Source organism: Mugil cephalus, chromosome 17, assembly GCF_022458985.1.
Source record: "Mugil cephalus isolate CIBA_MC_2020 chromosome 17, CIBA_Mcephalus_1.1, whole genome shotgun sequence".
Classification (NCBI taxonomy): domain Eukaryota; kingdom Metazoa; phylum Chordata; class Actinopteri; order Mugiliformes; family Mugilidae; genus Mugil; species Mugil cephalus.
Genome location: NC_061786.1, coordinates 20,622,373 through 20,635,329, shown reverse-complemented (window position 1 = coordinate 20,635,329; position 12,957 = coordinate 20,622,373). Strand labels below are relative to the sequence as shown.

The 12,957-nt window shown below is 38.8% G+C and overlaps 1 protein-coding gene across 1 annotated transcript; it reads right to left on the bottom strand.

The window, feature by feature from the left end:
* Positions 1-2,201: 2,201 nt before the first annotated feature.
* LOC125023371 (tumor necrosis factor alpha-induced protein 2-like) lies at positions 2,202-12,565 on the bottom strand. The gene is made up of 13 exons (XM_047610579.1): positions 12,440-12,565; positions 11,214-11,429; positions 9,973-10,101; positions 9,100-9,769; positions 8,372-8,483; positions 8,080-8,202; positions 7,788-7,882; positions 7,615-7,707; positions 7,410-7,536; positions 6,306-6,425; positions 6,071-6,226; positions 5,197-5,318; positions 2,202-4,007 (listed from the first exon to the last, which is right to left on the bottom strand). The coding sequence occupies exons 2-13, from the start codon at positions 11,401-11,403 to the stop codon at positions 3,857-3,859; spliced, it is 2,088 nt and encodes a 695-aa protein (XP_047466535.1). The 5' UTR covers positions 11,404-11,429; positions 12,440-12,565; the 3' UTR covers positions 2,202-3,856.
* Between the last annotated feature and the right edge of the window lie 392 nt (positions 12,566-12,957).

Sequence of the window (12,957 nt, the reverse complement as noted above, 5' to 3'; positions counted from 1 at the left end):
GTGAATGATTATATCTTATTGAGTGTTAGTTATAATCATATATGTTTTATGCCTGTTAAATGTTATATTGTGTATATTATTTCTGTGTTTGTGCATGGATTGACCCAAAATGTTCGAAAGCAAACGTTAACAGTGATTTTTTACCATTAAACCTTTGACAGTTTTTATTTGATAGAAATCTTCTAATATTTTCAGCATATCAGCGTCATATATTTCACTACATTTACGTGCATGACTGATGCTTTGATGTAAACATATACCTGCGTAGGCATAAACCTAAATCTACCTGCGTTAAGTGCAGTGGAGCATCAGTACTCTTTTGTTTGTCTGGCAGGTTCAGTCCTGTCTGAGATCTCTCTGCTCCTCTCTTCTTTTCTTTTCTCTGCAGCTTCAAGTCAGAGTTTGTACGTCACTGTGGTGCTGTCAAGCCTCAGCCTCTAAGAACGGAGGATCAAATGACCTACATCTACAGCTTCACCTCTTTACAGTAAGTCACGTGACTGTTTAGCAGCTTGTTTGGAAAAAGCCCCAGTGTGTAAGGTTTAGTGACATCAAGTGGTAAGATTAGAGACTGTGACAAACTGAATAACGCTCTGCTTCATCCTTCTCTTCTAGGCGTGTATTTCCCACACAGCCCGTGATATGACATAGACCAGGCTCCAGGTACACAATTTACAGACGGGCATTGCAGAAATCTACTGTGAAGTGTTGGGAAAAATAAGGTCAGACTCAGACACATTATTAATATGTTAATTCAGTTTCACCTTTCACGCACTGATTTTCATTAAAACAACAATGGAAAAAAGCCCTTGACTAGGGCGCAGGGTTTGTTTGTTTGTTTGTAGTTTTTTCCTTGTGTCAACCACTAAAAATTTCTGCCCACACCAAGACCTGCCTCTGATTAGGAACCAAAGAAGTGTGGTGAGCCTCAAAATAGGACATGTGTATGAATGGACATATGCAAGACTAACACAGAGGGACGTTTCCAAGGAAGTAACAAGTGGAACCACTGCGGACGGTAAAGTAGCAAATGCAACTTCTGCTTGGACATCCGTTAGCTAGCGGTTAGCATTAACATGTGATAAGAATCCGCTATGTAAAGATTAACTTAACATTATTTCAGTCACGATTTATTCTAACCCATGACGTCATCCAGGCTGAAACTCATGGTGCATTACATATCAATTTGACCTCAGGAAGTAAAAGCCGGAAAGAATCACCAGGGAAGGAGATTACAAAATACGAAACAGGAAAGAAACAAAACATGGGTGTAAGGTTGAAACTCAGTTCCTGGAAACCTGTCGTAGGTATGACAGGATGAAATAACAAAGTTTAGCTTAATAAGTCTCACTGTGAAGGAAAAAAAAAGCAGCAGAGAGAGGTACAATTATAAAAATACCATAACGATGACGATGAGAAGACAGGTACATCAGGCCAGAACAAGTACATCCAGCTTATGTTAAAGCACAACCTGATCTTAAGACAAAGGGAGAGGATTATTATTCACACTGAGAACAAATGAGGGAACAAGACACAGGTGAAATGATAAAAACCTGACAAAAATAAAAGAGAGGTCAACCCAAGCAGACCAAGTATAGCCTACTACACTAACGCAACCCTGCACACAAACACATTAGACGTTAGCTAAACCTCCAACACTAGAGGGAGACAGAGGGCGGCCTGCACAACATGAACCTGTTAAAATAACCACATATATTCAAATATTTTTTAAAATAACAAGACACAAACGCGAACTTAAATCATGGGAATAGTTGAGTCAGTGGAACCAGTTTGACCAGGTAGTACAGATGGAAAACCACCTACGATGCAAATGACATGAATGAAAACTGTGAAGACAAATACTGTAAAAAGGAGCGTATGATTTACAGTAAATGAAATGATCAGATGTTTGTAGAATAAAAACATATTTATTGATATGAACAGAACAGTTTACTCATTAGCTGTGTAGTTGCGACTTTACACTGAGTCCTGAAGTTGCTCTGTACTGTGTTTCATCTTTGGGAATATGTAATAGCTGCACTGTGTTGTAAAAGTGACAATAAACGAGATCAAAGAGTAAGAGAGTAAAGAGATAAGATGCTTGAAATAAGAAAATTGAACTTTGACAAAGTAGTGTTTTACACTATACAGAGTTGTGGTAGTTCTAATTTAAGAAGAACCAATAATAAAAAAATTCAATAACAAGTTATAATATTTTATTAATATATTTATTAGAACAAACTCTGACAGTAAGAACAATTACCATGGAGGACAGACAAAAACAAGCACATTGTACCTCGATTTAATATATTTTAATTAGATTTAAGTTTCCACACGGTACCATTTGTGTGTTCACCAAAGACACTAAATAACCCAAAGACAAAAACTTCATTCTGCTCCCCTCTCCCAGCTCTAAAATCTCTCAGGTCAGAGGTAGACATAGATGAGATAAATCATTTGTGACATTCAGGCTCTAATATATGCCGCCAGTTTCAGACCTTGCAGCACGTCTCTGGCCTGCAGGACCAATTTAATATTCCACAGGGCCTTTTTACTTATCTAACCTTTATGTAACCAGAAAGCCCCATTGAGATTAGAAATCTCTTTCACAAGAGAGACCTGGCCATATAAATAGTCATATAAAGTCAAAAGCCATAAAAAAAACTGGTGCATGATACACAAATGAGCAGTAAAACAGCGGCGTTCACCCTTCGCTGCATTCTTTATGATACTCTAAAACTCATTAAAGGAGTGTTTTTAACCTGGGAGTTTTTTAAAGGTTGTTCCATGAACATAAACGCCCAGCTCTGTCAAATTGAGCAGATTAGAAATATGTGCATTAAATGAAAGTTTTTCATCAATCCATGTTCTCAAATACTTGCAGGAGGACACTCTTTAAACCAATGTGCCATCAGGCATAGAAATTCTTAGATAAACCGTGTTTTATGGACATTTAAAATCAATTTTAGACCCTTCATAGTGCTTTGTAATAACTCAAAAGCAGTCTTCAATTGCCTGTGCTGCAGAGGGAGCAGATATGTAAACGACTGCATCATCTGCATACAAGTGCAAATTAGCTAGAATGTCTTCAGATAGGATCCAGAATTGAAGTGTCTCCACCTTTATATAAGGGAAGAACATTTGCAGCTTTCCAAATAGTAGGTATTGTGTTTGTTTATTTGTTTATTGTGTTCGCCTTCTGTCGACTTCGGGGTAGACTTCTCCTTCTCCTGATATTTATGTAATATGTTATATATTAATATGGATGTTATTGCACACTTCGTATCGGATAAGATTAACATGTAATGCATCATCAGTTTCAGTCTGGATAAAGTTATGGGTTAGAATAAATATTGACTGAAATTACAATTCTTGTTACATTAATGCTAATGCTAACATAACGTTAGCTGCGTGTTTCAGGGGTGTTCAAGCAGAAGTTGCATTTACAATATTACTATATTACCCTATAAAAAGTTAAAATAGAATAGTTATGTTTACTCCTTTTTCAAACATATGGGCTGCATTTCTGTTATGTGTTTTGTTTTATAATCATTTCTTTTTTTTTGAATGTACAAATGGTTACGTACATTTATACATGTTCAAAATGTTTGACAACAAAATAAAATAGTTTTGTAACATTGCTGCTTGTTGTATAATCCTAAATAAAGTTTAAAGAGTCTCTTCCTGAACGTGTTCCTGAGTGAAATGTGCAGCAGATGAATGGTAAATGCTCTCCTCTAAATTTACCTTCCACACTTAGCATCATGTACAACACAAGACAAGGGACAAATCACATTTCTACTTGAATGACACGTGTATGGCCAGCGATACATCACATTAAGTTCTCTACACAAACTCATTTGAGAGCAACTTTGGAGAAAAATTTCCGAGCATCAGTGTCAACTTTGACTTCCTTCAAAGTGTCCGATAGAGTTTCTATGATGGTGTTCTTGTCTTCTTTGGAGAGGTTCGTCCTCAGTCTGAGCAAAGCTGAGAGGTGTCCCTCACTGTGGGAGGCAGGAAAAGATTGTTAAGTGAAAGTTTACACATTTAAAGAAATGCTGTAAACACAATGGTGCAGATCTATAAAGAAAAGTACAAATTCAGTCAGATATTCGCAAATAAACAATGTTTTTTTTTTTGTTTACAACAACTCTCATGCTTTACAGAGCAGTTGGCATGGCAACTAGTGGTCGCCATTATGTCACACTCTGTTTCTATAGCATTAAATAACTAAAATGAAACACTTGAACGTGCGTCAACGTTATATTAACTATCTAAAATGACAGCATGGAGGCGGTGGAGACCTATACTGCAGCGAGTCACCAGGGGGAGCTCTACTTTGTTTGGCTTCATTTTTGGAGGAGCACTTCCGCCCAGCTGGTGGTTCAGTCAACAAAAACAGAGGCAAACACATTTCACGGTAAAGAACTTGAAATTCCTACAGTAGAAAGCGAATGCAACACTTCGTAGCTTAGCGACCAACCCGCAATGCAGTGCGTTAAACTACATACACGAACTATTTTATAAACTCAAGAAGCACGTCTTTGTCAACCCTTAAGCGGAAAATTGAAGATGAAAACTATCAGTTTAACCCTGATTTGACATAAAGATACTGTTTTATTTTGGATGACTTCTCCCCGGCTAAAGCTGTCTCCGAAAATGTTCCTGATTTTAAGAAAGAGGAAAAAAAACGCTGCGTGCTGCAGCGATACAACATGAGATGAAGAACTGGACAATGAGGACTTCTCATCTGGAGAAGACCAGAGAACAAGGTAATCACTTAATTACTCAATTATATATATTTTAGGTGGGACAAGTAGCATGAAACCGGGAGCAAGGCGTCGCGTTAGCAGGCTGCTAGCACAAGTGATTAGCCTAGCTCGGTAGCCGGAGCTAACACGGAAGTAGCATCTGGCCCAACTGAATTTGTAGTTGAATAGCCCTGGTCTGTGGTAACAACATGATTTCCTCTCATATTATCTCCATGACCTAGCCAGATCGGCAGAATGAACTGGTTAATATTTACACCTGAGCACATTTGATTTGACTCAGTTCACTTCCTGTCAGCTCTCTGTAGATCTGTTTACTCTCATGTACACAGCTCTTAAGTCCTATCTGGGTCAGCTACACTCATGCTACACATCTGTGTGTGTTTAAGTAAATCCTGAATGAAGAAGTGTTGGGGGGGGTCACCTGATGTCAGGATGAGCAGATCCCAGTGCAACTATTTCCATCTGCATGGCGGGGATGTCCTGGAGCTGCAGCAGTTCTGCAATGTGGGTAAAGATTTCCTTTAACCAGTCGTCCTGTGACCCCTGTAAAGACCGAGCAGTTGTGTCAGTTCAGTCTGAAGGTTTACTAGAACTGGAGGTTCTGCTTTGACATCAAGTCTTTTGCATGTGACATACTGCAAAGCACTACCACCAAGCATTGTAATATAAATCAGTCCTGCATAAATTCTTCATGAAGGTTCTGAAATGACTGAAAGAGCTGTAATTCAACAATGTCTTTGTTTTTAGAGGCTGCAGTTCGTACCGACACGTGTTCCTAATATTTTGACAACCTGATATTAGGCTAAATTCAATCCAGTTCACCTGCACCACAAACTACATCCTCCACAGTGATCATTCAGTTGAATCACCATGTTTCAGATGCTGTTTCAACATCAACTTAACATTATAAGAGTCATGAAGACAAGATTTAGTGCAGGACTGTTTATATGAGGATGCATTTGTTTTCACTAGTGTACCTAATGAACTGGCAAGTGACAAGGGAATAATGTAACTTCTCTTTAGCAAAAGATAAGACAACTTCAAAAGATAAGACACAAATGTTCATCTATTTTTCTACCACACTGGCTAAAATATTGATTTTTCATTTTTCCACTAAACTCTGGTGAATACTCTGAGCTGGTGGCGCCGTCTGGTTTTCTTTCTTTAGATGGTAAAACCGAAACTCCTGCAGTCACATTAATATCAAAGTAAACGTGCACATTAACCAGATTTCTGCCTGAATTTAGTCAGAATCTGATCAGTGTGTTGGAGTCAGTGTGTGGAGGCGCTCTCACCATTTTCTTGAACAGGTTGTGTAAACTCTCTGCGTTGTCTATCACAGTCTCATAGGCCTTCTGCTGCCGATCCTTGTCCTTCAGTTTGACGTCTCCTTTCATCAGCCTCCTGACGTATTCCTCCGTTACTTCCTGGTGAAACTGGCCAATCAGCTCCTGGAATAGATCCCAGCTTCCAATCAGCATTCAGTATATTAGCAATTAGTATATTTAGTTTTAACTGTTGAGACTTTACCTGGTAACCGGACTGATTGGGGCCCCGAAGCTCCTGAAGTTCCTTTTCGATGCTGAGCAGCAGCTTATCAAACGCGTTCTTGTTCAGCCAGTCCTTCGTTCCCAGCTTCTGGTACTGTGTCTATAAAAAAAAGATACAAACACAAGATTTTTTATCTTTCACGTTTACCACAAACACATCATCTATTGTTATTTTTTCAAACAGGAGGAAACTGTTCATCTGTTCTGGACTATTTTCAGCAGCGTAGTAATCCACATTTGGTTCTCTGGACAAATCATAGATAATAGATATTATTTAACCTCCTGAGACCCTGTGTCCTCATATGGGGACATTAAGTTTTATGTTTTAGGTTTTGTTGCAGCTTATTCTGCTTCATTTAAACCCGCTGTCCTCCTTAGCAGACACTTTAGTCTGCCATCTAGTCGTAGCGAAGTGTCAATGCACCACCATAAAAAACATGATAATTGACATTTCATTGAATTCATTCTACAGACGATCACAGGACAAGAGTGGACGAGGAACAAACACCAATCAAATTCTAGGGTTAAAACTTATATATCTAAGCTTATTAATGTTTCTAGTTTGATATGACCCACAGATTTAACAAAGTTTACCAACAGCAATGACCTACAACCTCGCTAATTAGCAAGTACTCGTTTGAGGACATTGGGACTTCAGTGTTTGCAATTCTGTCTTTGCTCAGCCATGTTCAGGTATCAATATAAACAGGTTTATATTTTGTCACACATTGGTGACTTTATAATAATATAAATAATGAAACAATCCCAGTGTCCACATATGAGGACGTTGATTTTTTTCAAAAACTGCTACTTCCTGTTGAAAGATGATACTTGAAATTAAAATGCATAGCAAATAAAAGCTCAGCTCTCAGGAGGTATAGATAGACATTGGAGAAAAGATAAGGAAGGCACATGGTTGAATGGTGAAACATCCTCTTGTCTTTGTTTTAGCTTTGTTTTTAGATGAACCTTGACCTGGAGGACTGAGAATCTTCACAGACATGTGGCTCAGATGAATTCAAATATACTGAGACCAGGTGACAACAAGAAAAACTGCCTTTAAATCTGCTGTAAATGAACTCACCTTGAGGTTCTTGTGCACAGGACTCAGTAAATACATGTGTGCAGATTGTTTCATGTTGGTTATCACATCCAAACAGCTCCTCCGTACTTCTTCTTGGAACAGATCACTCTTATTGACCAGGATGTCCCTGCAGACAGAGCACACATGAGCTCACAGCCCTCTGACTGGTTTCATTCATTGTCTGATCGTTGGGTCAGAATCGTACCTGAAGTCTTCAATGCAGCCGAGGTTTGCTTTAATGAACGCCGTGCTGTTGGGCTTGTTCTGCTTGATGATGTCTTCCTGAAAGACTTTGTACCTGCACGAGTTGAATAACGGCTTCTGTTAGTTTAAAACAATAAAAGTTTAAAAACATAAAATGAAGAAGATCACAGGTACCTCTGCATGGAGTCTGATACGGGACGTGTTATTTCCCGGGCCTTGTGCAGGTCTCCTACAATTACCTCTGCTTCTTTCACCATACCATTAATGCACTAAAGACAGATGGAAGACACAAGTCAGTGACAGTAATGACAAATTTATCTCCAAGTTTGTTTCTCTTTAATTTTGGCTCCAATATTTCATAAAAATAACAACATATTGAAGTGATTTCATGATTCCTGCATTATCCCGAGCCAATTAAAACCCTTCTCACAGACGTTGACGTCATGTTGTCGTACTGATGCTCTACCTGGATGATGTCATAGGCCACATGACTGACGTAGCAGCCATCTTCTTTTTTTGGCTCGTCTCCTTTTTTCCACTTTTCCGCTGCGTTGTCCACAATTTGGTCGATAAAAGTCTTCAGATCAGCCTGAACACACAACAACATGCGGTTGCAGACCAGAATGTCACAAACCCTTCCAGTTTTTCATGTTGCTAGTTGAGTTGTTGAAATACAGTATACCACTCTAGACTCACTAATTGGCTGGAATAATAAACTAAAATGCAGCTAATATCAAATAAAACCCTCTGCATTTTACCTTTTTTTTTCCCAGATACCGTTTCTCCAGAGTTGCCAGTAGCTCTTGAGGCAGCAGCTTTCCCAGCGCTTTCACATCGATCTCCTGGGCCAGTTCTGCACTTTGTAGGATGCTGACACACAGAGGAAATATTTTTCATAAGACATATTCAGATGCCTGAATGTTTTATTACATCAGATAGAGATTTATTCTCAGGTTAACCTTTACCCTGTTCTACCAGCATGGCACGTATTCTACTACTGGAGTTTCAAAACAAGGGCAGGATGCAGCTTGTTGAACACCAGGGTGTGGCCATGTCACAATAACTCAAAGCTCAGTGTCAAACCCTAATGTTGTGCTATAAATACTTCCACTTGCCCGTCCTGTATGGATAGGTTCTATGACCTAAATCTGCCTTAACAATTAAGTGCATACTTTCTCATTCATTTTATAGAGGTCACATGGATAATAGAGGCTTCAGTTGTCCAACGTTTTTATCAAGATGATCTTTGACCCATGATTGGAGCTACAGGGAAGACAACATGGCCGCCAGAATGATTTCCATGTAAGCAAAAGTATCGGAAATACTGTCCCTGAAATCAACATGTTACTTGATTGGATAAATTTGGCAAATATGAACAGTAATAACTGATTGATTAATGAACTTACTGACAGACAAACATCGCCATGTTTAGGCTGCATCCAGCACAAATATAAAATAATTGTCATTAACTGGATTAATGACTTACCTTGGATAATATTCATTCACCCAGCGCAGGATTACGATGCAGTTCTTGTCATCCAGACTTCTAGACTCTGCAATCTTTCTGAGTCTGGTGCTGAAGTGTTGGTGGTAAAGTTTAGCATAAAAGTTACAGATGTCCATCTCAGGGGGGTAGCAGCTCTTCACCAGCTTCACCACCAGCAGCAGGTCGTCATTCAGCCGCCTGCCCATGTTCTGGACGTCTGTCTGGATGGACGACTGCAGCGCTGGGATAGCAGTGGGTGTCTGGGGCCTATCCATACGCCCCCCAACCAAGACGTGAAGTGCCGAGTCGTGGTTCTTCCTCCAGTTGCATGGCCTCCACGACGGCACCGTCCGACACTGTCTGGCTTTCCACATCTGGTCCTGCTCCTCCTCCTGCATGATGGCCTTCACGGCGGACGTCAGAGCAGACACCGACTCGTTGTTGTCGTCGACCTCCTTAAGTTTTAGAGACAGAGTCTCCACCACGGTCTCCATTACGAGCTTTTCAAGGGCCTCGTGGTCTGCAGCGAGCTTTCGTTCTTCTTCTTTGTCGTAACTAAGATCCTCTTCCTCTGTTATATTCCCGAACAGATTTTTCTCCTTGTCTATTAACAGCTGGCTGGCCTCACACCACTGCTTTTTGTCAAGGTGATGCTTAAATGTGGAGATCACTGAGGGAGATAAACAAAGAAGGAGTTTCTCATTAATCGCTGGACGTTGGAATAAAATAAGGCATTTAATCTTCATAGAAGCAATACATAAATAAATAAATAATTACATAATTCATGAAGATTTTTGTTAATTCAATGAGAAAATCCATCAAATTTTCTAAAATGGACGTGATCTGTGGCCATGAATATAGTTAGTCTCTCACCGACTGGAGGCTGCTTCTTTTCTGGCAAAGGAGATGGAGGTCGTTTTCCAGCGAACAAACTTGTGGGACTTTTCAAATGATCCTGGACTGCACTCACTGATCGTTTTAACATGGATGTTTTCTTCTGATCTGGGAGGGGAGAAACATGAAAATTAAAGCTTCATTTTTTTATATCAGTTCTCAAATCAGACATTTATTACTAAATCAAGCAACAGACAATATAAATAACTCCAAATCAGTCGAGTCAAAAGGAAACTTGAGAGCTTGTTGGAAGTTGTGTGTGCAAACTTACTTACTTATATATATATATATATATATATATATAAAATTGACAGATAAAAAAAATATATAATGAACCTCTGTATAGAGGGTATGCACTGACGTCACTGTCGCCCGAGCCGTGACGTGTTTACAGCGAGACTGGGAAAAATGTGGGTCATCAAATCAAATTAAGGAAAATTGGCCAATGATCCATACAAACTAGTACGGATTTGGAAAAGTGGATTAGCCTCAGTTTCAGTTAGTTTGAGTTAGTTCTAGGTCGTTTCAGTTGTTTTTAAATGTAGTTAAATAAAATATGCTAACGCTAAGAGCTTTAGCCACACAATACTATAGCTCCGACCAGATGTTAAAGGACGACGAGCACATATATATATATATATATACATAGATAGATAGATAGATAGATATACTATACAGTCAATGATGACGAGGAGTGATCGCAAATATTCCTTGTTTTATTGTTATTTATTGTTGTAATTGAAATAGTTACTGTTGGCCCGTAGATATAAATCATGTCTATGCTGTCGGCCGTAACTACGTCAAAACAACATCCACAAACTTATCTTATCTGCTTTTCAGATCAGTTGTGATTCAGTCAATCGGAAAAAACAGCTCTTCTAATCTTACAATTTAGACGCTGATAAAACCTGTGATTCAAGCTGATGCTGTTAATCTCCATGATCAACTCTCACTTTTGTTTCCACTCAGCGACCGTAACCATGGAGACGTCCGCTCGCATGCCCTCTATTATTTTAATAGCTTACTGTTGAATGCAAAATGATAATAATGCATATTTATAAATAGTTTGGGCATCCTTGGCCTGAAAAACGTCTTTTTATGGGGTTGATCTGATGAATCTCATGGAGACTTTCAGGTATTTTGACCGTCCAGCTGTTTTGTTTGTTTGTTTGTTTTTGTTTTTTGAACACACAACTCTGTAGAGAAACACCAACTCTCACCTGGGGTGTCCTTTCCTTCCTTTGGTGGGGTCTCCTTTCCTTCCTTCGGTTGGGTCTCAACCCTCCTTCCCACTTTACCACGGAAGCTCTTCCTCACTGAATTCCACTTTCTCATAAGCCCATTCCTTCTCTCCGGGGACACATTGTCCTCGCTGGTGTCGTCCTTGGCCCTGCTCGCCATTTCTGACATCTCATCTCACTGAACAAACCAAAACTCTGAGGAAAGAACAGAAATTTAGTTAAAATTAAAAAAAAAATGTATGTGTGGACGTCTTGAACCTGTCTTGCTTCCTCTGTGTACACTATAGTAGATTTTAATCATCTGTTTTTAACTTCAGTCCTGATCTGTTTTCTAAAACCTGCCGACACAGCGTCTACCGACTGTCCAGCTTCCCCTTTACATATAAGAGTAAAGACGCAGTCATGGAAATCAGCTGCAATGAAATTAAAGAACCATTAGAGTGAACAGTATCTCGTGACTCTTTCTTAGTTCTGTAATAAGTCAGCTGATCAGTTACTGTACTTTTGATCCACACTTTAACATTTATTTTTAACCATAATATCACATAGGCTTTTTTTATATTTAGACTTTAGACGCTTTGTTATAATCAAACAATAAACTGAATATATTTGAGTTTTACACTATTGATCAGACAAAAAAAAGCCTAAAGTTTTTATTTTTAATTGTTCATGATTTGTTTTAAATCGGCAATATGGCTCATAATAAGTAAAAATAATCCAAATTTAATGAATTTGCAGATGTAGCCATATAATTAACTATTTGTAGGAAATTGAATATGACTTGGATGCCTAAAAAATTCTCCCAGATGCCTAAAGTTGTCATATTTAATTGTTTATGATTTTATTTTATAGGTGATACGTCTCATAATAATAAGAAAAAATATTTAATGAATTTGCAAATGTAGCCGTATAATTAATATGACTTGGGTGAAACTTCCCCATAATATCTGAGAAAATATTAACATGCATATAATATTAGATTAGATTCAGTTAGATTAGACTGTTTTAAGTTCCTACTTCCTCTCACCTTGAATGAAAGACATTGTCTGTGTTTGACAATTAAACGCTGAATAATCCTTTTTAACGAGCGCCTTTATTTAACCAGACTAGACACAACGACAACTCATCGCCTAAAGTAAAATTTGCACATGTAAAGACACGTATTTATCAGAAAAAGAGAAGAAGAAGAAGAAGTGTCGTCTTACCTGCGAATAAAAGCCCAGGTGAGGGTAATTTCCGCGGCCGCTCCTCTTTTGTTCCCGATCTACTTTCACTTTCTTCTGTTGGAAAAATAGGAGGAGGAATTTGTTCTGTACCCAATCAGTGTCCACATGACGAAATCACGACCGGTTTTACTACACAAAGAAAACATCAATCGAAGTTAATCATTAAACATTAAACTGAGGCTGGAGACGGAAGTGTCGAAACAAACAAACTCTCTGATAGTGAACTGTGAGTGTAAAATACGTCTTAAGAAAAAGGGGAAGAAGAACTTTAAAGTATCGAAAACACTTTCAAGGGCAAATTAGGCGTTAGTGTTTCCACTGGTGTGACTGGACAAATCACAGCGTATGTTTGTGGAAGTTTATGATGGCGACGGACAAAGGAGATAAGTTCAGGCTGTAAAAGCCTCTCTAAATGATTTGGAATCCACAATCGACGGACTGAGAAGAAATGGTTTATGAATCCACCTGTAGGAGAACAATGACCAGCTATGGTGTGA